Source organism: Silene latifolia, chromosome 10 (assembly GCF_048544455.1).
Source record: "Silene latifolia isolate original U9 population chromosome 10, ASM4854445v1, whole genome shotgun sequence".
Lineage (NCBI taxonomy): Eukaryota > Viridiplantae > Streptophyta > Magnoliopsida > Caryophyllales > Caryophyllaceae > Silene > Silene latifolia.
Window position 1 is genome coordinate 113,965,194 of NC_133535.1, and position 25,705 is coordinate 113,990,898.

The 25,705-nt window shown below is 37.8% G+C and overlaps 1 protein-coding gene and 1 long non-coding RNA gene across 3 annotated transcripts; both read left to right on the plus strand.

Annotated features, from left to right (window-relative positions):
- Positions 1 to 2,904: 2,904 nt before the first annotated feature.
- Positions 2,905 to 7,960, plus strand: LOC141608086 (uncharacterized). The gene is made up of 5 exons (XM_074427437.1): positions 2,905 to 3,185; positions 3,230 to 3,683; positions 4,325 to 4,615; positions 4,697 to 6,265; positions 6,731 to 7,960. Exons 1-5 carry the CDS (start codon positions 2,905 to 2,907, stop codon positions 7,958 to 7,960), a joined length of 3,825 nt encoding a protein of 1,274 aa, XP_074283538.1.
- Positions 7,961 to 9,921: 1,961 nt separating this feature from the next.
- Positions 9,922 to 18,443, plus strand: LOC141605822 (uncharacterized). Of its 2 annotated transcripts, XR_012526498.1 has the most exons (11): positions 9,922 to 10,234; positions 10,414 to 10,473; positions 11,065 to 12,337; positions 12,457 to 12,591; positions 12,791 to 12,861; positions 12,951 to 13,093; positions 14,668 to 14,772; positions 14,875 to 14,935; positions 16,231 to 16,348; positions 17,040 to 17,138; positions 17,987 to 18,443. It is a non-coding gene; the product is annotated as an uncharacterized LOC141605822 (long non-coding RNA). The 2 variants fall into 2 exon arrangements; XR_012526499.1 differs by lacking the exon at positions 16,231 to 16,348 and having other exon boundaries at positions 12,955 to 13,093.
- The last annotated feature ends 7,262 nt before the right edge of the window (positions 18,444 to 25,705 follow it).

Below are 25,705 nucleotides of genomic sequence, written 5' to 3' on the forward strand. Positions count from 1 at the left end.
ACTATTACAACATAATAGTAAAGTGGGTAATGGAGGTCTTCATTCTTCCATTCTACCCTTGCCTTTTCCCTCGGGGTACATCTTCCCCTTGCTCTTCTAGTTTGCCCACCTAGCATGGACTTTCCCTTCGGAACGGATCCTCAATGGATCTACAATGGTAACGGCCTCCGGTCTCTTGCATGACCCTATACTCGGTCTTAGTCGAGCCCATACACGGCCCACCACCTCTTTGGGACCCGAGCTCCTCCTCTTCGGTGGCCTCACTATATCCGGGCTAACATCATCGGCAAAATCGTCAAAGAAGGCACGGTTGGCCTTTCCAACTTCCCTATACTTCAAGTCGACAACCTCGTCCTTACGGAACTTTGACCTTTCTTCCAAGGTTTGAGCTCTTGACCACTTGACATAAGCGAGAGTCACCCATGTCGTGGCAACGGGGTTTTGTTGGACCATATAAATATATGTTTATGTTTTGATGATGTCAAGAGTGCTTTATCTTCTATATACTCGTTGCGCGTAATTGCTTGTTTAGTCCTTTTAGATTAAACTTACTAATCGCAAGATTTAAAGAACTGTGATGGAAGTATACAAGAACATATCATGTAATCAAGCCCGCAATTAAGGATCAAGATATTACAGGCTATTAAAGTATTATTCAAGCATTCCAAGCTATTAAAGTATTATTCAAGCATTCATGAGAAGATGAAGCTTATTTAAAGATTAATCAAGCTTGAATAATGAAGAAGCCTACATTCGAAGATCTCCTAAGAAGATTAGAATAGTGTAGGTGGTTATCTCGTAATGGTAACGTAAGAATGCGCTTCTTAGATTGGTAAAGTTATAGCTTCACAGCTATAACGTTACTTATATAAGAGCTCAATGTTATAGCTCTTCTACTATAACATTGAGATGTAAAGTTTATATAAGACACGACAAAAATGGTTTTTAAATTGTTTTTAGAAAACTGTTTTATTCTTTTAAATATTTTTAGTAGAAGTATTTATTTTACAAGGAAGCTTATATTCATATTAAGTGTGGTTTTATTTTAAGTTTATAATTAGTAATTATGTTGAATCAACTTATGAGTTGAGTCATATTACTAATTAGGGTTTCTAATACTACACACTCTTAAACCCTAAATCTAACCTAATTACAAGCTAGGGTTTTCACGAAAAATGAGGCCTATGAGCCGTGTGGACCTTCGTGTCAAACTTAATAATATAAGTTAAATATTGGTAAGATTTTATTCTCTAGAATTATCTTAACATATCTTTTATATTTAGCATGATATGGTTATATATGATAAGATATTTTTGTTATGGAAAAATCTTATCATATCTTAAGATTTAAGGAAAAGATAATAGGAGAATAATTGATAAAATTGTCTTTTAGTTATTCTCTATCATTTCCTAAGATTTTAAGGATAGAAATAATAAGATATGATTTGTTTACATATCTCATTATTTTGGCCATATTAGGGTTTCAAGGAGACCAAAAATCCTCTCACCCTTGCTCCTCTTTTACTATAAATACTTTACTCTTTGTTACATTTGAAAGTAAGACCTGTGAGCATAACTTTGATTTATTTTCAAAAAGCAAAAACCGTGTTTTAAAAGCAAGAAAACTGTTTTGTTATTTTTCGAAAAAGGTCGTGTATTTTATTAACTTGTGCATTCATTCTTATTGTTATCGTTATAAGATAATAGTGCTTAATTAATTTCTTACTCGTTCATTAACGTGAACTTTCAATAGAATTATTAGTGCTTTCTTATTAGCGTAAGTTAGTCACTCGAGTATTTAACGGTACTCACTTGAGTTACAACTAGGGTTAGTTGTACGAGTTAGCTTAGTAAATTTGTAATCCGTAGAAAGGTACTAAATTTATTAATCGAGAATAATGGACGTAGGTTTCGATTTGTGAAACTGAACCACTTCAAAAATCGTGTGTGTCTCTCCCTTCTCTTTCGTTTGTTTCGTTTTATTTACGCTTTGTTTTAATTCGTTAATTAGTTGATTAGTTAAAGTTTAATCAATAAACTTTAAAAATTAATTATATACTTACATCGAAAAAGTGGGCTATGTTTTTAATCCTCAATTCACCCTCCCTCTTGAGTATTTCAGATCGATAGACTCTTCAATTGGTATCAGAGCCTCATCCTCTTGATTGTCTAACCGCAAAGAGGCTGATCTGTCTATCTTTATTTATCTTATTGTTTTATATTCCGCTACCTATCACGTGATAAATGGATTCCAAATACCTCAAGTGTCCCGTCTTTGATGGGAAGAATTATGGTTTATGGAAGAACATGATGACTCACTATGTGAAAGGTCATGATTGGGAGTGCTGGAGGATTATCCAAAACGGACCACACAAAATTTTGGTTGCATCCACTGAAGGCACTACCTACGATAAAAAGGAAGAGGATTATGTCGAGGCTGACTACAAGAAGGCCGAAAAGAATTCTAAAGCAATAAGCCTATTGCAGAATGGCATGACTACTGCAGAATTCGATCGCTTCTCTTCTTGTTCAACGGCCAAGGAAATATGGGATGGCCTTGAACTAGCTTATGAAGGTACTTCAATTGTTAGGAAGCACCGCATAGATCTGTTAATATAGAAATATGAGATATTCAGTATGGAGCCAAATGAGTCCTTGGATAGTATGTCCGCACGTTTTTCAAGCATCATAAACGAATTAAAAAAACCTAGGAAGAAAATTCGATACCGAGGATATTGCAAGAAAGGTCCTTAGGAGCCTAACTAAGAAGTGGCGCGCCAAGGTCATTGCAACGGAGGAATCGAGAGAACTTGCGAGCCTATCCTATCAAAAACTCATTGGTGCCCTCATGGCCCATGAACTCACTCTAAATGGTGATGAAGCACAACCGAGTAGAGGGAAAAACATGGCCTTGAAAAGCGAGGATGTCAGCTCCGACATAGAAGGTGAGACCGTATTGTTTGCTCGTCGTTTTAAAAATAGAATCTTTCAAAACAACCAAACAAAGTCTACTGCTAATAACAACAAGTATTTCAATAAGAAAGCAACAGAGTCTAAATCGTCTGATGACAATACTGAGGTTAATACAGAGCTGCCGTTGGCTGTGGGTGGGGTTTCTGAGATGGGGCCTCTTATCACCACTTCTTATGAGGCAACTGGAAATGACATGAAGATCAGAACCAACAGGTATCAACCCCATTCTTTTCCACTGCCATTATCAGTAAAGGCAGGGAGTTGGATGAAGGTTCTTCTAACCTGATCCCTTGGGAGAAATTGGTTGAGGCTGAGACTAATAAGACTGGTAACAGGGGTAAGGGAAAGGCACCAATCAGAGATGCTGGGGTGAAGTTGTTTGATGTACCTAAGGTGGGGGCCAAGTCCAAACTGTTTGCTGCTTTGCATGTTGGCAATTCTTCTGATGGTTGTATGGGGTTGATAGACGTGTACCATGTTTCTGAGTTGAAGGATGATTACAGAGAGGAGATCAGAGGGGCAAGGAAACGTAGATGCTGCTCTGATGCTGGGGAGTATATTATCCCAGAGTCTGCTAAAAGGTCAATGGAGGAAGCTAAGGAGTACTTACGCAAAATGGCGAAAAGGAGATGCTGGAGTCCAGAGCATGAACAACACAAACAGGATCAGCAGCAACCCACTTGGGGTTTTAGGGTTCATGTGGAGGATGTGGTGATGATTGAGTCAAGTGACTCGTCTTTACCCTCTGTTAAGGGGGGGGGGGGGTGTTGATGTTGACTTCGATGGCTTTGCGGAGGTTGGGCCTTCACAACCTCCTCCGTCACCATGAGGGGGCTAGTTTGGAATTGTAGGGGTCTCAATAACACGCTCGCCCCTACAATTCCTAAAATAAGAGCGTTGGTAGGTAGTAAGATTTATGACTTTCTTTTTTTTAATTGAAACTAAATGTAATGCTAGTAGAATTTTCCCTATGTTTAGAACGCTAGGTTTTGACAAGTGTTTTGGGGTGGATGTCGTGGGGGCATCGGGTGGACTTTGGGTAGGATGGCGGAAGGAGTCTCGTATGACTTTGGTTAAGGCATGTAATCACTTCATCATCCTTTTGGTCAAAAAATATAATGGATTAGAATGGTATCTTGTGCTTTTCTATGGCGCACCGAGTGTAAGCTTCCGTGCTTCAAGAGGTGGAGGAATGGATTGGAACTTGTAATGCTCCCTTTCTTATGGTGGGGGATTTTAATCAAGTTGAGTATCGATGTGATAAATTAAGTTTGAGTCAAAGGCCTATCGAGGGAGTGGATGATTTTTGCTTATGGAAAATTCGCAATGAACTATTGGACATACCTTTTAAGGGACCATGTTTTACGTGGTGTAATAATCGCAAGGGGGAGAAGCGGGTTTATGAACGAATTGATAAAGCCTTTGGATCGAAGGATTGGTTTACGATCTTCCCACATACTGGAATCAAACATTACCCTATCCAAATATCGGACCACGCGCCTATTGAAATTGATTTGAATCTTGTAGCCATGTCTGGAAATCGACCGTACAAGATTGATGCGTGGGTTCTAGACCATGAAGAATGTATGGAAAAAATCCGAGTTGACTGGAAAAGAAGTGACAGGGGTTCGCCGGCGTATCAAGTAACTAGGAAACTATCAAGAATCCGGACGAGTGTTAAGCGTTGGACGCTTGATAAATGCGCCGAATGGAGAATGAAATAGGATGATTTTGATCAAAGACTGGAACATGGCATGACTTTGGCCATCACGGGGAATGGAGATGAGGAATACACAAGAGTAAATGAGGAAGTGACGGAGTTTGCAAGAGCGGCGGCGGCCTTTTGGAGACAACAAGCAAAGATCAAATGGATGGTTGATGGGGATACTTGCACAAAATACTTCTTTAATTGGGTAAAGGGCCGGGCGGGGAGAAACCATATACATGGGATTAAAGATTTGGATGGAATTTGGCATTATGAAGAGGGCCTAATCCGAAATGAATTCCAACAAACTTTTATGGATCTTTATTTATCCTCGAATGACAGCGTGGAGTGGCGAGACAAGTCCGGGTTTGAACTAATCCTCAAGCATCTTGAGCACTCCTTTTCTCGGGATGAATTAGACCGCTTAGGTAGACCTTTCTCCGCTAAGGAGGTTTGCACGGCGGTCTTTCAAATGGGAGCTCTCAAAGCTCCGGGTCCTGATGGTATCCCTGCAGTCTTTTATCAAAGGTGCTGGTCCATGCTCAAAGGTAAGTTTACAAAGGCTATTCTCTCGATTCTTAATTCTGGGAGGGTGTTACGGGAGCTCAATAGAACTTTTATCACGCTTATCCCAAAGAAAGATAATCCGGAGGGGGTCACGGACTACCGCCCTATTAGCCTTTGTAATGTGATGATGAGAATTGTGACAAAGTGCATAGCAAACCGTTTGGCAAAGGTGATGAGTGCGCTCGTAAGTGAAACACAAAATGCTTTTCTCCCCGGGAGGAACATTAGCGACAATATTCTGGTGGCTCATGAGGCCATCAATAAAATATCGAGCCATGGAAAGGGGAGACAAGCATTAGGTGCCTTCAAGGAGGATATGAGTAAGGCGTATGACAGAGTCAGATGGGTCTTTTTGGAAGCGGTGTTGATAAAATACGGCTTCCCTCCGCATTTGATTTCGCTTATGATGAGTTGTGTCACGACGGTGAGTTATGAAATTCTGGTAAATGGTGTCCCTTTACCACAATTCAAGCCTAGGTGTGGATTAAGGCAAGGTAATCCTCTATCCCCATATCTTTTCATTCTGTGTATGGAAGTACTATCCCGAAATGTAAATCACGCACATGAGCTTCGGTTGTTACATGGTGTTCAATTGGTTAAGGAAGTTCTCCCTATTACACACCTTTTCTTCGCAGATGATTCGATCTTCTTTTTCAAAGATAAGGGGAATACGGTAACCCATTTGGTGCAAATCATCAAGGAGTACTGTGACGCCTCGGGTCAAAGGTTGAATGTCGATAAGTCAGGGATACTTTTTAGTCCGAATACTACTTTGGCCAAAGCACAGAGGATTATGAAGGCTTTTGATATCAAGAAGAACAATGGTATTGGGAAGTATCTGGGTATCCCTGCTGAATTTAAAGATTCAAAGCAAGGCATTTTTAACGCACTTATTGAACATGTCACCAGACGCATTTCTTCGTGGAATGGGATTTTTCTATCACCAGCAGGGCGACTTACTCTAATCTCATCGGTTCTATCAAATCTATCAAATTATTTTCTATCGGTCTTCAAAGTTCCGGTAAGTGTGGCAAAAAAGATCAACTCTATTTTGGCACAATTTTGGTGGACGGGATGTAGGATGGGGCATAATATCCACTGGTGTAGCAAAAATTTTCTGAGTCTACCGAAGAGTGCAGGTGGCTTGGGCATACGAAATGTGAAATGTCTTAATCAAGCATTATTGGCTAAGCATGGGTGGAGAATCGTTTCTGGAGACTCATATCTTTTCTGCAGGATTTTCAGACAAAAACTTTTTGGCACTCAGGTGATCCAGCAAGGTATGGCTCCTATTAGGGGCACCGGGTGTTCATGGGGTACACGTAGCATCCTATATGTGCTAACTGTAATTATGGAGAATATGGGGTAGAAGACTGGTTTTGACTCGAAGATTAATATCTGGACAGCAAGATGGGTGGGGGGAGAGAGACCGGAGCCCAAAACTGACTGGCTAAACCTAAGTAATGGACACCTAGCTAACCTGCAGGTACGGAATCTTTTCCAATCTGATGGTAAGTGGAATAAGGTCTTCATCGAAGGCTTGTTCACGGAGGAGTGGGCTACACGGATCCTTGCTATACCGCGATGTGAAGTGAGAAGGGACGATAAGGTTTTTTTGCCACTCACAACAACATGCATCTATACGATAAAGAGTGGATATGGCTTAATCTTTACAGATTACATGGACAAAGTAGGGACGGAAAAGGACAACTGTAGACTCAGTGATCGAGGACGACTTTTCTGTCGGAAAGTGCTATGGAAGTTGTCTGTCCCACAGATGTGGAAACTCCTCCTTTGGAAGATTACTACAAATGTGCTACCGACCGGGAATGAGTTTACTAAGCGGAAGATTGATGCGGATCCTTTCTGTGGTATGTGCAGAGGAGACCAGCGTATTATGGAAACCCCTGAACACCTCTTTAGGGATTGTGGTCTCTCAGGGAGGATCTGGGCTGGATCGGTCCTAGGCATTCGGGTCGAGGGTGCAGGAGTCATTCCTATTTCAAATTGGATTTGCGACTGGATCCACTATTTGCACAAAAAAGAAGAGGGGGTGTACCAGGTGATCCATTTTGTGGCCACATTGTGGGGCTTATGGACAATGAGAAACAAAATTAAATTCCAGGACCAAGCGGTCAACTCGCATGTGATCACGAATATGGTCTATAATGTCATCGGGGAGAAAGTGCACATCTTGTGTAAATCCCTAGACTTGAGGCAAACTCGGAGTGATTTGCGAAGTGAGGAAGAGGGATCATCCCAAAGGGAAGCGATAGATATTCGCAATGGTCATCCTGTGTGTGTTATAGGTAAGCCGACCGGTTGTACGGTAGTACGTGTAAACGTGGACGCTAGCTGGAACCAGACCTTTGAGGCGGCTTTCGGGTGGATTGCTTATGACGACACGGGACAGGAATTAGGTCGTAGACATGTACGTACCAGAGCTGAATCGCCGCTGCAAGCTGAAGCCCTGGGGGTTCGTGATATCGTGGAATGGGCACGTGAAGAGCGGATTTTACACCTAGATATCTCATCGGATTGCTTGCAACTTATCAGCCAAATAGCGGGAGTGGACAAAGATAACCACAAGATTGCGGGGCTGTTAGAGGACCTTCGGGGTTCTTTTAGTTTCTTTCATTGTTTATGCTTTAATTTTATTCCGAGGCAGCTGAATGGCCTTGCGCATAGCCTTGCTAAGCAAGCCATGAAACTGTAAAACCTTCTTTTACAGCTGACAAAAAAAAAAAAAGGGTCTAAATCGTCATTTGCCAACAGAGGTTGCTTCAAGTTTGGAGAATCTGATCATATGATCAAGGATTGTCCCACATGGGAGAAAATTAAAGACAAGACAAAACGTGAGAAGACAAAGAAGGAGTTCAAGCAAGTAATGATGGCTTCGTGTTGAGGAGATCTTGACTCAGAAGATGATGAAGGATCTGAAGATGACAAAGTAGCAAATCTTTGTCTCAGCAGCGTTAGTCTTGACCTAATTTCTGACAGCGACGATGATAGCACGGATTCTCACTCAAATTATTGCTTTCTAGGAGAATCAGATGAAGATGACGATGATGGGGTTAGTTATCTTGAACTCAAAAAGCACGTTAAGAAACTATCTAGGAATGCCCTAATCGAATTCTTTGAGTAATCCCTCGATAAATGTCATGAACATGATATGGAACTAAAGGATCTAAAAGAACATATTCTTGATATTGATGAGGAGAATCATATTCTAAAGGCAAAAGCTAAGAAGTTGAAATCTAAAGTTACTGTTGATAAAGCTACAACATTAGATACTGCTAATGCTGAAAAGAAGGAACTAGAGTCTAAAGTTATAGCTAATGAAGCTATAACCTCAGACCTAAAGCTTAATATTAAGCACCTTCAAGCTAAAGTTATAGCTAATGAAGCTATAACTTTAGAACTTAGAAAAGCCAAAGAACTTTTAGAGTCTAAATCCACATCTAATGAAGCATTGATTTTAGATCAAAATAAAGAAATAGATGTTCTCACAAAGCAGTTGAAGGAATCTAAAACTAACATGATCAATGTTAAGAAACAACATTCGGTTGTTGTATTTATTCTTAGCAAAAGGTTCCAAGACTTTCGTGACAATTACAAAAAGGATAATGATGTAGACTACACGAAATGTCTTGAGGAAATTAAAACCCTAAAGGACTTACTCCTCCACGCAAGGAAAGTCCATGACAAATGGGAAGGTAGCACCAAAGTCCTAAACTTCCTAACCGAACAATATGACAATAATATGAAGATGGGTTTAGGACATGAGTGCTACAGCCGTAGAGATCATTCTAAATGCAAATCAACACCTTCTGATTATGATTTCAGAAAAAGAAAATATGTTGATCTTCTTGAGTACATGATTTGCAATTATTGTGGTCATACGGGTCACATCCAAGACAATTGTGTCAAACGTGTACAAGATATACGAAAGAATACTGAATTTGTTAAAATGGTTGACGCATTAGTTGAGGATGGTGAATCCTCTATAGATGAACCTAACGAAGAAAGAAATAACAACTTTCACTGGTTCTACGACATGGCCTTTGACTACACTAAAAGACCTAGTACCTCACAAACTCCTTGTCAACCTAAACACAAGGAGACTAGATATGTGAGACCCAGGGAGTCCCCTAAACCTAGAAATCCTCCTAAATGAAACTACCCAAGGTTTAGAAATACGAGTATTAGACAAGTTTGGGTACGTAAGGATATGGTATATATAGTAACTAACCATAAAGGACTCAACTTAGCTTGGGTACCTAAAAATTGTATCTAATCCTTTTGCAGGTAATGGTGAAAGAAAACAACCAATGGTATCTTGACTGTGGATGCTTAAGACACATGAGTGGAGATGAGAATTTGTTTCTTTCACTCAAACCTTTCAATGCAGGAAAGGTAACATTTGGGGATGACAAGAAGGGCAAAGTGATTGGTGTGGGCCAAATTGGAATTTCTAAATCACACGCAATCAATGATGTTTATCTAGTGGATGGTCTCAAGCATAATCTACTTAGCATATCTCAACTATGCGACAAAGGTGACAAGGTTGTATTTCATGTAGATGTTTGTCGCATTATAATTGAAGGTACAAGTAGTATTATTCTTGAAGGCCATATCTTACCCCTTCTTAAATGTAGGAGAGCCCTTGTACTGTTCACTAATGAATAGTGTTTTCCCAAATGAACAGTTGCTTGCTTGCTTGTCCTTCCATTACCTCCCAACCCTTGATCACTACCTTTGATCTCTGCTCTCCGTTCATCCCACGACTCTCAAACCTTATTTCCTATGCTCTCATTTATTCCAATCCCCTTTCGTTCATTCTACTCTCAAACCCTCATCGTCTTCAGTCTTCACCCACATACTACCATTGGGTATTTGATTGTTGTACCTCGTTCCTTATTTTGTTGGCTGTTTGGTTCACTTCAATTCTGCAAATCACTCCCCATTTCTAGATCAGGGTTTCTATTTGGTTAGTATCTACATTTCTGGTCTTCATTTCTTCTTCTCTTTCTACCCTTTCTGGAAAATTAGGGTTTCCATCTCAACTTCATTTGTCATTTAATTCCCCTTATCTATCATACTTATCCAATTATAACTTAATTCAAAATGTTTTTTTTTTATGCTTTTTTCTTTGGTGTTAATGTTTAGGACTGTCAGCTATCGGTGAAGCAAAGCAATCCGCGACAATACGTTGCTCAAATTCCCCAGGTGAGATTCATTCTTGAACTAATTGGAAATTTCATTTATTTTAGGTATTATTCAATTGCATTTCCTATTAGATTATCGCCATTAGTAATTAATTGATGAAAATTGTTGAGCAGTATATCATTTAAGGGTGGGTTTTCATTTCAGCTGGTGAAACCGATTAATTATCGCGAGATTAATCTTAGAAAGTTTCGGCTTTTATCAATCGTCCTTTTGTGTTCTAATCGTTGATCTCACAATCTGTGACGTCGAAAGATATGATTTATACTGACGCCAATGGTCTTCGTCCTAGAGAGTACTTGTAACCTCATTTTCATCGTCTTTCTTTGATTCTTAGTTTTCAGCTTGGGTTAATTGATGCATTAATCTTTAATCATAATTCGTCTGTTCTCTTCGTGTCTATCTATGAGCGACTTAGACCCACCTGCCTTGCCAATTTTATACAAGTATGGAGCCCCTTACAAGAAATCTTATACAATCTTAAAGTATCTATTTTAATTTTAATTTCAATTTCGCCCTTTTTTATCTTTGGTTTCCAATATCACTGTCAATAATGCATTTTCGTGTTCTGACAAATTACTTAATTGGGTGCAGTTGTTAGCTTATCACCTAACAGTATTGAGAGGCTTCAATGTTGTCCAGCCACGGAATTTGGCAAAGAGTGTGACAACACATTAATTAAGGTGCAAAGGACTTCAATATACTAAAAAAAAGTGAGTTTAGTTTCATTTTGCGATCAAGGCTTTGTAGTTGTTTTTGTCTGTTGTAGAAGAGGATTTGCTTCCTTTGTGGAATCACTGACCATGTAACCCATATTTAAGTGCGATACATTGTTACCATTTATTGAATTTCTGTTCATTTCAAATTTCAGAATGCCCCAAGTCAATACTGACTGTGTGGTGTTGAACATGTCCGTCTGTCTGTTTGTCTTAGATATGTCTGTCTGTCGTAAATCGAGCTACTCGTGTTTCTCTGCATATCATGGTTATCATCTGATTTGGCGCTTTTGTTAGCTATTGTATTAAACTCTTGTAAACCCATGTATTAGCATCCGAAATCAAGTAATAAGGAACGAATAATCAGGAATCTTAGCTTCTGAATATGGACCTGTAGGAAGTGGCCTACTGGAGTAGTGGTCATATGTTGTGGGCGACAATGACTCAACTACATGTACAAGTTTGATTACATTTTGATTGCATTCTTTCAATGTTGTATGTCACAAATATGCAACTTTGGCCGGTCATACCTTTTAATCCCTTACGTCGTCCAAGGTCAAACTAGAAATTGAGTTGCCTACTCAAATCAAGTATAATTGAACATTTGCATTAAAGAATAGTGACTATTAAACATATTATGCTGCATGTGAGCTAATTCCAGTATACGTCGCGTCTTCAAACTATCTTAGACCCAATTTTAAATGCACGCTCCTCTTCTCAAATTCTCATTTGTGACGCGTTACCCAGTTGCGGACGTACGTAAGTAGGAGATCACAGGACACCCCAAAGTTTTAAAAAATAATACAGTTAGCAAGGGCTTGAAACAAGAAAGAACCTTTTTCTGTTTTTGTGTATTGTGTAGATATATGCAATGCCAGTTTTCAATATGATCGAATCATGGCTTGTACGGCAAATTAAGTTCAAGCCAAGTCGGGTACTTCGTTTCCTGACTCAAGTTTCCTATGTTGGTAAGTAATTTCTACAGCTTAATAAATGGTCACACTCGCATAGTACTCACTGCAGATTACGATCAAGTTGTGTTATTGTGGAGTTTATGTTGTGTAAATGTATAATGTGGGCAGGTTGACGAAGAGATTCAAACCTAACGGGAAGAAATTGAGCATTTACCATTGCTAAATTTGGCAAAAAAGGTAATTTGTACGTGTGATCTGATCCCTAATTAGTAAGCTTTTGTTTTATTCTTTTATCTCTAACAAAGGAGTCAAGTGGAGTCAGTTGGCATGGGTTTAATGTTACTTGGTTTTGTCAGATACCTGTAGTGGCCAATCTTCGGTCGAGAGGGGGTAAGGTAGGTTCTCCATGGTGGAATTATTGGAGTGCAGGAATAACGAGCACGATTGGACCTGCAATGGGGATAGAACCCTTGAAGTACATTAGGGTCAAGGTATTTTCTTCATTCTCTCTGACTGTATTATTGACTGACCATGGAAGTTAAGGGCAATATATTGATTTGGAAAATGTCGATAATAGATTAATCATGAGACATAACAAAAGAAAAATGAATCCCACAAGAATAACCATGATTTTCTTGCTGTAGCTTTTACCTGTTGATGATTCACTAAGTGGAATTCTGCATTCTATAGGTTGGTCGATGTGGTTTTCTGAATATAGCTTTGTCAAAAGAAGACGGACCAAAGTTTAACACAGTATATAGGTACTTACCTATATGCACACATTTATGTTGGATTCTTGTACCTATATCAATATGTATAATAATTTTAAATGGGTATATCTTATACATAGTCAGGTTTTAAGAACTTGAAGGATTTTCCTTTTCCATTATGGCTGGCTCTTTTTGTTGAAGGAACTCGCTTCAGACAACCAAAGCACAACTGTATGCTATCTCTAAAGGGTTGTCTTTCCCCAAACAAATTCCCCGTACAAAGGTATTGTTCAACTTTTTTTCTAATCATTCAAATAATGCTCTTTTTGGTTTTAAAAATGATGAAGTAAAGCAAATGGCCTGCTAAATTTTGTGCACTTCTGGTACTGTGGAGTACGAATCCGTTAATGCAATATGCGAGTCTGCGATACATTTTTAAATTTTAGTTATGGGTCATCCGGAATCAATTTCCCCGTATGTATCCAAACCTCCTTACCTTGTCATTATCTAAGTTCCTATGTTTTGAGACTACATAGGCTTATTAAAAACTTTGGTTTCGGTGACGTCCTACGATATCAGATAGATAGTGTTAATCTCATTGGCGACAGTTTGACCAAGGAACTTGAGAGGTTTCTTTCCTCCTTGCTAATAATCTACTAAAAGGCTGTGTAGAATGTGGAAGAGATGAAACTATATGGTAAGACTATACGAGTACAATACCAGAGATGAAACATGGTTTATTTTTTGCAGCGTATGGTTGTAATTATTTTGAATTGTTTGGTGAGTACAATACCATGAAATTGTTCTTGTACACCTTCCTCATTGCCCTGAAACAAAATCAGAGGGACTTGTGTGGCGATTGGGTATCGAGAGTGTTTGAGAAATATTTTTGGTGATCCGTCTCTTAATCATTTGTTTACCTTTCTAATTCTTTGTAGGGAGTATTTTTAATAAAAGGTAAGCTAATGATTAGGACGGAGGGAGAAGTGTGACAAATCTTTTGATAGTTTATGGTGGGCCCTTTTCTTCGACAATTAGTGTGCTCAAGAAAATTTTGTCATAATCTTTTGATTCTTACTACTCTAAAATCATCATATGGCTAACCTTTTTAGACTCTCTGTGCATTACACATTATAATTACTGCTGGATGAAGCTGATTTAGCTCATCATACAAGCCAAAAATAGCTTTAATGTGGTTTATATGGGCATATCATTTTGTCATTTGGCGTCGCTTGTAAGCATCGGGTACTTTCTTTGCATAAACTCTCTGATGGTGCATTGTAATGATGACCATATGTGTCATGACATCTCAACATCTTCTAGAAAGTAGTATTGTGGTTTGTGAAATGCTCAATTGAAAGTTTGTAAAAGATTCTTAAATTTGATTGTTGATCCTCCTAATTTTTTTTGAGATTTAATTTCTATCTCCGCTTACGCTCAATAGCCATGTTATTTGGCCTCTTGAACTTGACCAACGCTCAATAACCATGTTGCTTGGCCTCTTGAACCTGACCCATGCTCAATAACATATACCAAATACCTGCTTAGATAACTGAGTCATTCGGTATTTCAGTTGCTTAAATATACTCAAAAGACATCGTATCAACATTATCTTTTTTTTGGCTTTTATAATCGTGCTGATTTCTAAATGACCATTTACTAAGCTGTTGAATCAAATAACTACTGGTACTGTGGCTGTTTATGATTACATATTTATATAGGATGGAGGCCTTGGGGTTGAATATTTCAATGCACATGAGTGAGCTTTTTGAATTCCATATTTGTCTAGGAAAGTACTATTTGAGTGAGTTATTTCAATTGAGTTACCACTGACAATGTTATAGTATTTTAAATTAGTGAAAAAGTATGGATTAGAAATTTCACAACGTGGCTTGGAGCCTGATAAAGATCTGACATGGAGGTAATTAAAAGTTGCTGCCAACACAAGAAATATCTATGGAGGTAATTATTTTGCCCTGTTCAATCCATTGAATTGTGTACATATTCCATTTCGTATAATTCCATTTGATTTTAATACATTTTCTATTTCACTCACTATTTTAGGCGTATGAAGTAGGCAGATAGGTATTACTCGTCCTAACTACTGACCAAGCTTCCGTAAGAGGCAAGTGTTTGAACCTTTATATTTACTATAAACATGGATAATATGTGAGATACAAGTGATGGTGATGACCTTCACATTGTTTAATGATAGGGAGTAGTTTGTTATATAAATTGATTACATATAACGGATAATCAGGACTGTAAAAAGGCTTGTTATGGTAGTTGAGTTAATTTTCTTTATAAGTTAGCTATTGTTATTCTATTGAAATTCATACCTAAGATATCTTGCATTATTAGCTTTTACTTTTAACTCTGCAAAGCTACAGAGCACACGGGAAGTAGAGAGAGAAAGAGAGAGGGAGAGAGATAGGGTGGAAGAGTAAAAGGAGTGTAGAGAGAGAGAGAGAGAGAGAGTGTGTGTAGATAGAGAGAGAGAGAGAGAGAGAGAGAGAGAGAGAGTGTGTAGAGAGAGAGAGAGAGGGGGGGTTGAATATGTGAACAAAAGTGAACAAGAGAGCGAGAGAGACGAAATGGATGAATGTTTGAAGACGACTGGAAGAGAGAAGGGGAGATGAGAGGGAGAGGCAGAGAGAAGGGAAGGGAAAAATAGGAAAAGGAAGATATAGAGAGGGAAGGTATAGATATGTGGACTAATCATTTTAATGCTTACAAAATCTACTATATTCCCTTTAGTTTATTGCCTCTTATGTAACCATGGAGGTTTTGCGTAAACATACTAAAAGCAAAAGGAGAGGCAGAGGCGTAGGGAGAAAGGGTAAGAGAGTGAAATTGACGACCATTCACAAAACGTGGTTATTGCCTTGCATTGAGCAAAATATATAGGGTAGTGTGATAGCTGAAAGAAGTAAGAGGGATGCGAGATGATGACTTGATGAGGTAATATAGCAAACTCTGAACACTCTGCATGATATTAAATCCTGGTTAAATCATTTGAGCCTACTTGCTTACTTTATGTTCGTAGTTTGTGATAATCGGTTCATGCTTAAGATAATCCATGGAATCTGGTAAGACTTTATTAAATAGTTCTATCTATTGGTTGACAGAATCGCCTCCATTAAATTTGGTTGACGTATTTTAGCTCTTATAACAACATATACGATGGTATATATGACTGTAGGGAGGACAACAATTATTAGCAAATAGTTTGTTGGCCACATTTCGTTTACTTCTTTATGGCACATTGCTTGCCTGTTTTCCATTGTATTATTTGAATTTTAGGGAACTACCTCATAAATGATTCTGCCCTTAGAAGGCTTGCGTTACAACATTTGTGCCAGTCACTGATAATGACTTGTTTGTTAAGTTGATTTGCATTATTTGGTTGGTTTAATGCAGATAGAAGCAATATAGTTAAAGAATCGAATAGATTTCTCAGATAGGTCAGCGTAGAGCATGCTTATTCTTCATGCTCTCCTACAATTGATGCACAAGGATTGTAGTACAGAAATGTTAGGTGAGCACTTGGGCATCACTAAATAGTTTTGTTTCTCCGTTCAAGCTATATACTCCTTATTTGGGTTGGAGGTCCTTGGCGTTCTCGTTGCAGGTCCAAGGGGTGGGCGAAAAAGAGGGGGCAAAAGGGGTGACATAAGGTGTCGAAAAAAGAAGTGGGGAGAGTATAGACATGTTTTAAAGGGGTGGTTAGTATGGTGTGGTTAGAGGGGCACTGGACCGGTGGTGGGGTGATGGCGAGGTGGTAGCTTAGGTAGCGGAGTGGGATAGAGATGGATGTATTTAAGTTGATACTAGAAGGGGCGGAGGACTGGATGACGGTGTGGTCACAATATGGATGATGATGTTTACTGTTGGAAAATATTTTAGTAGAAGGGGAAGTGGAAGGAGGATGAGAGGTAGGAGAAATGAGTTTTACACTAGATGTTAGGTTTAATAAATGTTAGAAGGTACCTAATGTAAATGTAAGGTGGATACTATGTTGCCCTATTCATTATGATTTCTTTGATGATTGCAAGTTCTCTTGATGTTGCCATTATTTTGGAACGCATGTGGGGCTATGGTGCAGAATATGTTATCAAGCTCACTTAATGTAACACGTTCAGTGGTGGTGTTTATAGGCTTGTTTTTCTGCAACTCTAAGTGACAGCTAATTGAACCGAATGTTCTAAACCCGTGGATAAACTTTTCAGGGGCTGTGGCAAGCAACTCCTACAGTTGCTGTTAACTGTCATTCTATGTTCAGCCTTATTCAAATGGCTAGAAACTCCGAAATAAGGGCTCTATTCCAGGTTAGTAGAAAAATTTGAAAATTGCTTTACTACAGAAGGTGCAAAGATCTATTTTCAAATATAACAAATTGTGGCTAAATGGCGGGCTAAAACAAAGATTTGTTTTACCATAACAATCTCTTATTTTATAACCAACATTGCTTTTTAGTAGCGCCTCGTATTGGTTTATCTCAACAGTTTAGCATCTTCCTCCCAAAATAAATCAGTGCGAATGCCTTACCTCTTAAATCATTTTATCTTATTGAACTTGATTTGAAAAAACCAAATAGTTCTGTGTTTCTCATTTGATTGTATGGGTACTAAGTTGGTTCTTATATGTGATACCGTTGCGTATTAGTTTTGGGTGATTGTTTGATGTGAATCAGTGAAATGAAAGACGTCCACATGAACTCCTCAAAGATGTACCGTGGGGACAACTGGTTGCTTCGTTTTTTCTTTTTTGGGTGGAGCGTTTCAGATGATAATTGTGTTGGCCAGTCCTAAAACCGTTTTAAAACACTATTGTTTCCGTAGTACGAGTAGTTATCAATAGGGGGATATGTTAGCTCCTAAACAATTTTTTTTTGGGGGGGTGGGGGGGAGGGGGCAATGAAAATAATGGCGACACAATTAGACGGTTTCCTTATTAACTTGTCAATGATGACGAAAACTCAATTAATAGAGTCAGGATAGCGAGATGGAGGGGATTCTAAATAATGCGCAGGGTGTTAGCCATGCATCACAGTGTTTGAATTTTCTCCATATACCTTCCGATATTTCATTTATTATTTGGTGGATAAGCAAATTGTAGGGTAATGGGTGGTAGTTAGTTTTTGATACGTATATTTGGTTTATGATTTGAAGTACAGGACAATACGGATGAAGCTAATACTTGCGAAACGTCCGAAAACTCTTCCAAGTGATGATGACGAACCTGGTGTCGATGCTCCTCTCACATCTGAATTTACTACATTTAAAGTTGTATAGGGAAGCTTTAGTTAATAAGTGATGAGGCAAAAGTTGTTGAACTCGAGGTATTCTCTAAATCAATTGAAGATTAGAAAATCGCTCTTGATAATTCATGCAGTGGCCTATGAGGATTTTGGCAAAGGCGCCAATCCCTATAAAATAACTTAGGCAAACATTTTTCAGGCTACTGCGGCTCTCTCCAGACATGGTTGCTTCTTAGCATGTATATCCACCGTCTTTCGTCGGAGTACGAAAACCCAAAACAGTGTGAGCACTTGAATATGTAACCTCTATTATGTGACAATACGTCATGTTGCGGTTGATAACAGCCATAATAATTACCCTTGAATGTCTGAACTCTCATTTCTTATGTTTAAAATGTACGAATGCTCAGCCATACTAAATAATGTGTCAAAACAAGAAGTATTATTAACGCATGTTATTGCTATATCAACTATGGCTACTTGGTGTATGATTTAACTCAAAACTAACAATAAGGAAAGCAAAAACAGAATTATCAAGATGTCGTTAAGAGTCATCAAACCATATGCCTATATGGCTATATCAACGTCTCTGGCCACATTCATGATAGCCGCTATGTCTGTAGAAGATTCATGTTTATGGTGCTTCCTGAGTTAACACACAATGCTAATGTTTTATGGTTTATCTAAATAGGTTAATTTGGGCACTGTGTGTTTATAAACTTACATTTTGAGTTAAATGTTTAGAACTTACTATAAGAGTTGTGTATAATTGGATCAAGTCTGGTATGTGTTTTCGTTAATTCGCAAGCTAGCGACATACTCCTAAAGTTTTATGTATTCCATGTAGTTGTATTTTACAACAATTAACCACCCAAGCAAAAGAGGTAGATAAATTTTAATATTCACGTACTCAACAAAGCTAAAAATACTAATAATTTACGAATGTTAGTAATTTTGTTTGCAATCGATTCGACCATCAAAAATAATACAACAATAGTTTCATTATGACCAACACTCCACATGTATGCACAAGCAGATCAAAATAAACTACGCTAGCACACACATAAAACGTAAATAATTAAAATATCTTGGGAGACCGCGCGCTTTCGCGCGCGGTGCAACCAACTAGTAAAAAGAAATGTGTATATGGTAGATTTAAATGCTGTGCCTACTAACTCCTTTTCGTGCATGAAAGTTACACTTGATGATCCTTGTTTGTGGCACAAATTTTTTGGTCACATTAGCTCACCTATTTTGAATAAACTAAAGAGATGGGACTTGGTTGAAGGACTACCTAAAATTAGGTTCGATCAAGAGAAGACGTGTGACACTTGTGCCCGTTGCAAGCATGTAAGGTCATCATTCAAACCTAAAAGAGTGGTAAGCACGAATCAAGCCTTGGAATTGATACACATGGACTTATGTGGTCCCATGAAGGTAAGGAGTAGAGGAGGATCCAGGTACGTCTTTGTCCTCGTAGATGACTACTCAAGGTATGTATGGCCTATCTTTCTTCATTTAAAATATGAGAGTTTTGATGAGTTTATTTGTCTTATGAAACTTGTTCAAAATATATATAAGACTAACCTTGTCTCTATTCGTGCAGATCATGGCACCGAATTTCATAATCAAGCCTTTATAGAAATTTATAGAGTTAATGGTGTAGGACATAACTTTTATACACCACGAACTCCTCAACAAAACGGTGTTGTTGAACGTATGAATAGAACACTAGAAGATATGGCTCGTACAATGCTTTTTTGCAGTGGTCTACCTCGCAATTTTTGGGCTGAAGCCATTAGTACTTCATGTTATATTCATAATCGTGCTATCATAAGACCTATCCTAAAGAAAACCCCTTATGAACTTCTAAGAGGCCGTAAACCTAATATCTCTCATCTTCGTTGTTTTGGGAGTAAGTGTTTTGTTCATAACAATGGCAAAAATAGGTTAAGTAAGTTTGACCGTAGAAGTTATGAGGCTATTTTTTTATAGGTTATTCAGATCATAGCAAGGCTTATAAGGTATTCAATAAAAGAACACTCTGTATTGAAGAAAGTATTCATGTTATTTTTGATGAAGATAATGTGTTCGATAAGCCCTTACAGGATGAGGAAGAAGACATGAATGAACCTGACTTTCGCCTTTCCAGAAATGATCCTCCAGAATTGGAAACTGAGGATAATGAGATTGAAGGAACAAATGATGAGCTTGATCATTCTTCAAATGACAAAGAGAAGAAAACTAAAGTTATAGTTGATGATACTACAATTTTGTCTCAAGATAAGGGGTCTCAACCCAATGTTATAGCTGATGCTACTATAACATTGGATCCAAATCAAGGTAATGAGTCTGAAGTCATACCTGACTCAACTACAACACCAGGATTGGATTCAGGGGAACGTCCTTAAACTCTGAGCCAAATGAAGTTGGATCAAGTTCAAATGCTGAAGAACCAAATACTTCAACAAAATGGAAATATAAGAGTTCACACCCTATGGAAAGCATACTTGACAATATTAAGAAGGGTGTTCAAACGCGACAATCCCTGAACAATTTCTACTCCTTCTATTCGTTTCTATCAACAATCGAACCAACGAATATCAAGGAAACTCTCGCAGAATCAGATTGGATTATAGCTATACAAGAAGAGCTTCAACAATTTGAATGGAACAAAGTTTGGCACTTAGTTCCTAGAGCCAAGGATCGATCTATAATCAGAACCAGATGGGTGTTTAGAAATAAACTAGATGATGCCGGGGTCATAGTTCGAAATAAGGCAAGATTGGTGATACAAGGTTATAACCAGCAAGAAGGAATAGATTATGACGAGACCTTTGCTCATGTGGCTCGTCTTGAAGCTATTAGACTTCTGATAGCATTCGCAGCTCATAAAGGAATGAAGCTCTTCCAAATGGATGTCAAGACAGCGTTCCTAAATGGGTACTTACAAGAAGAAGTCTTCGTAGAACAACCTCCTGGATTTATGGATAACAAATTTCAAGATCATGTCTTTAAATTAGACAAGGCCTTGTATGGATTGAAGCAAGCACCAAGGGCCTGGTATGACAAATTATCAAAATTTCTACTTGACAGTGGATTTAAGAGGGGATCTGGAGATAAGACATTATTCCTAAAAACCGAGGAATCTGATCTTTTGGTTGTTCAAGTCTACGTTGACGATATTATTTTTGGGTCAACTAACCGTAATCTATGCAAGTATTTTTCGGAGTTGATGACTTCCGAATTTGAGATGAGTATGATGGGTGAATTAAAATTCTTCCTAGGTCTAAAAATTCAACAAACTGAGGAAGGCATCAAGATTCATCAACAGAAATATATTAAGGAGTTAATTAGAAAGTTCGGAATGAAAAATTCCCATGCTATGTCTACTCCAATGGTCGCAGACAAGAAATTGACTTTAGATGAAGACGGTAAGTCTGTTGATGAAACAACTTACCGAGGAATTATTGGGTCATTGATAGATTTAACTGCAAGTAGACCGGATATCACGTTTAGTGTATGCGTCTGTGCGAGATATCAATCATCTCCCAAAGAATCGCATATGACGGCCGTAAAAAAAATCTTACGATATCTTATTGGGACGTTCAAACTATATCTATGGTATCCTATGGAATGCCATTTCGATCTTGTCGGATATTCAGATGCCGATTACGCAGGATGCTCCTTAGACAGGAAAAGTACGTCAGGTATTGCAACATTTGTTGGAACTTGCATTATTACTTGGGGTTCAAAGAAGCAGAATTCAGTTGCCCTTTCAACAACAGAAGCCGAATATATTTCAGCAGGACTGGTATGTACTCAATTATTATGGCTTAAGCAACAGTTATGTGATTATGGTGTTAACGTAGGTTGTATTCCTATTTTATGCGATAATACGAGTGTTATTATAATTTCCAAAAATCCCGCGCAGCACTCGCGTACTAAGCACATTGAAATTAGACACCATTTTATACGTGACCAGGTTGAAAAGGGGAATATAAAACTCGAATTTTGTAGTACTGAAAAACAATGGGCAGGCATTTTGACAAAGCCGTTAGCTAGAGGGCGTTTTGAGACTTTACGGTTGGAAATTGGTTTAATCAGTGGCACCTAAACTATCATAATTATTTCCTAACCGTATGACTGACTAGTTAAGACGAGATTGTATGTCTGTGTCCGTATTTTTCGCTGCAAGTACATTCTTATATAGTGTTTTATTATTTTATGAGAATATTCCGTTTGCTAGCCTGTTATATTTTGTGTTGTATACAGACAATATCTTTCATTACTTATACATTCTAAGGTTTAGAGCTTCATAAACCAATGACATTCATGATTGGTTTCATTTAGGATGTGAGTAGTACTCCTTATATGGCATGTAACATCAAATTGTATAAGCGTGAAATTTGTCTCTTATTGCATGTATACACTCGGTTTGTGGTGGTGACACATGTGGAGAGGCGACCCTTCCTTTACGTTTTACCTATTAACCTCACATTAGCCAAATTTGTCTTGTTTTGACCTATTTATTCAACTACATTCCATATGGCCTACCCTTGTCAAGCTAGTCTTGTTGGTATATTTGAAAGTCTTATTGTGGTCAATTTTGTTGGTGTTGTTATGCATATTGGAAGGCAGGAAGAAAAAGATGGACTGAAAAAAAAAATGAAAAAAATACAAAAAAAAGAGAAAAATGATATTATTAAATATGGAAAAACAGAAATCTCTTATTACTCCTATTCTTATTCATTTCCATATTACTTAAGGAGAAGTACTTGTTGATGTGAGTGAGTGTGTGCCGTACTTGGCATGGTGCATCATCTTTAATGTTGGGTTGGAAAGTGGAATATGGTTATCTTTGGTTGTGATCAGTGCTAGTTTGACTTTTACCTCCACATATCCAAATTATTTTGCCCCTTCTTACCCAATTACCTCTTCTCACATTCATATGTAAGTCCTTGGCACGTGTTTTGGACTTCGCTTGGTTGGAGTGTATATGTACGGTAGCTAGATATATCTATCATGTTAGATTGCATGCATGCTTCTGTAGGTCGCAGTTAGGTGAGTGACTAATTTCCTTCTTTCCTACAAAATCTGCACTCACCTTGGTTTGTATTACACACTTTATATGTAGGGCTTGCTTATGTTGAAGTCGTTCTTATGCTATAATATATGCTTTGATTAATATATATTTATTGCCTCGATTGATATAATTCTAGTCGTTTTATGTCTGTTCTCGTCTTTTCGACGATGTCAAGAGGGGGAAGAAATGACCATGGTAAGCATTTGCCTAAGCTTGCTCCTTGTCAGAACCAATTGTCTCTTAGGGTCCTTAAAGTTTTGGTCTTGTATGTAATTGTTTGATCTTGCGTTAATCTTCATCTATAAAGATGACGGTATTATATTGAGGGGGAACTATATACTTAGTCACAATTTTAGGAGACTTGCCATCATCAAAAATGGAGAATTTGTTGGACCATATAAATATATGTTTATGTTTTGACGATGTCAAGAGTGCTTTATCTTCTATATACTCGTTGCGCGTAATTGTTTGTTTAGTCCTTTTAGATTAGACTTACTAATCGCAAGCTTTAAAGAACTATGATGGAAGTATACAAGAACATATCATGTGATCAAGCCCTCAATCAAGGATCAAGATATTACAAGCTATTAAAGTATTATTCAAGCATTCCAAGCTATTAAAGTATTATTCAAGCATTCATGAGAAGATGAACCTCATTTAAAGATTAACAAGCTTGAATAATGAAGAAGCCTACATTCGAAGATCTCCTAAGAAGATTAGAATAGTGTAGGTGGTTATCTCGTAATGGTAACGTAAGAATGCACTTCTTAGATTGGTAAAGTTATAGCTTCACAGGTATAACATTACTTATAAAAGAGCTCGATGTTATAGCTCTTCTACTAAAACATTAAGATGTGAAGTTTATATAAGACACGACAAAAATGGTTTTTAAATTGTTTTTAGAAAACTGTTTTATTCTTTTAAATGTTTTTAGTAGAAGTATTTATTTTACAAGGAAGCTTATATTCATATTAAGTGTGGTTTTATTTTAAGCTTATAATTAGTAATTATGTTGAATCAACTTATGAGTTGAGTCATATTACTAATTAGGGTTTCTAATACTACACACTCTTAAACCCTAAATCTAACCTAATGACAAGCTAGGGTTTTCACGAAAAACGAGGCCTATGAGCCGTGTGGACCTTCGTGTCAGACTTAATAATATAAGTTAAGTATTGTTAAGATTTTATTCTCTAGAATTATCTTAACATATCTTTTATATTTAGCATGATATGGTTATATATGATAAGATATTTTTGTTATGGAAAAATCTTATCATATCTTAAGATTTAAGGAAAAGATAATAGGGGAATAATTGATAAAATTATCTTTTAGTTATTCTCTATCATTTCCTATTATTTTAAGGATAGAAATAATAAGATATGATTTGTTTACATATCTCATTATTTCGGCCATATTAGGGTTTCAAGGAGACCGAAACTCCTCTCACCCTTGCTCCTCTTTTACTATAAATACTTTACTCTTTGCTACATTTGAAAGTAAGACCTTTGAGCATAACTTTGATTTATTTTCAAAAAGCAAAAACCGTGTTTTAAAGCAAGAAAACCGTTTTGTTATTTTTCGAAAAAGGTCGTGTATTTTATTAAGTTGTGCATTCATTCTTATTGTTATCGTTATAAGATAATAGTGCTTAATTGATTTCTTACTCGTTCATTAACGTGAACTTTCAGTAGAATCATTAGTGCTTTCTTATTAGCGTAAGTTAGTCATTCGAGTATTTAACGGTACTCACTTGAGTTACAACTAGGGTTAGTTGTACGAGTTGGGTTAGTAAATTTGTAATCCGTAGAAAGGTACTAAATTTATTAATCGGGAATAGTGGAAGTATGTTTAGATTTGTGAAACTGAACCACTTCAAAAATCTTGTGTGTCTCTCCCTTGTCTTTCGTTTGTTTCATTTTATTTACGCTTTGTTTTAATTCGTTAATTAGTTGATTAGTTAAAGTTTAATCAAGAAACTTTAAATAATTAATTATATACTTACTTCAAAAAAGTGGGCTAATTTTTTAATCATCAATTCACCCACCCCCCCCCCCCCTCTTGAGTAATTCGGATCGATAGACTCTTCAGGTTTGGTACCTCCCAAATTGGCCGAGAGGCCCACCACCTCTCGAAAATCTCCACAAGCTCGGAGTTTCGGAAAACACACTCTTGGACGAGAGTATCTTGAGCGAACACCTTTTGTTGACGCCCCATTTGCCTCATAAACCTTTCGGGATAAATGAAGGAATCAACCTTCAAGCCCACCTCCATCAAAGAACGAGAACTAGCGGCCGAAGCGGGCAACCCTGTGAAGGAGCTCAAGTGCCACCACGGTACCACCCAACGGATATGAAGACCACCCTCCTCCACCAATTTCGATGTAACACCCCCATATACCAAGGAGCCTTAACAAGACCTTCCCTAGCATATAAAGGCGTTACCATCTCGGTTGCCCGAGGAAAGCAATCATCAAAAGCCGATAAAAGAACATTTATAATTTATTACAAGTGATTAAACCAAAACTACTGGTACAAAAGACACAACTC

Bases quoted from the DNA above. Each gene is read 5' to 3' on its own strand.
- LOC141608086 (XM_074427437.1), top strand. From the start codon at position 2,905: ATGGCCTTGAAAAGCGAGGATGTCAGCTCCGACATAGAAGGTGAGACC. The intron at 4,616-4,696 runs GTAACTAGGAAA...AGAATGAAATAG, and splicing joins GGGGTTCGCCGGCGTATCAA to GATGATTTTGATCAAAGACT. The intron at 6,266-6,730 runs GTAAGTGTGGCA...GCTAACCTGCAG, and splicing joins TATCGGTCTTCAAAGTTCCG to GTACGGAATCTTTTCCAATC.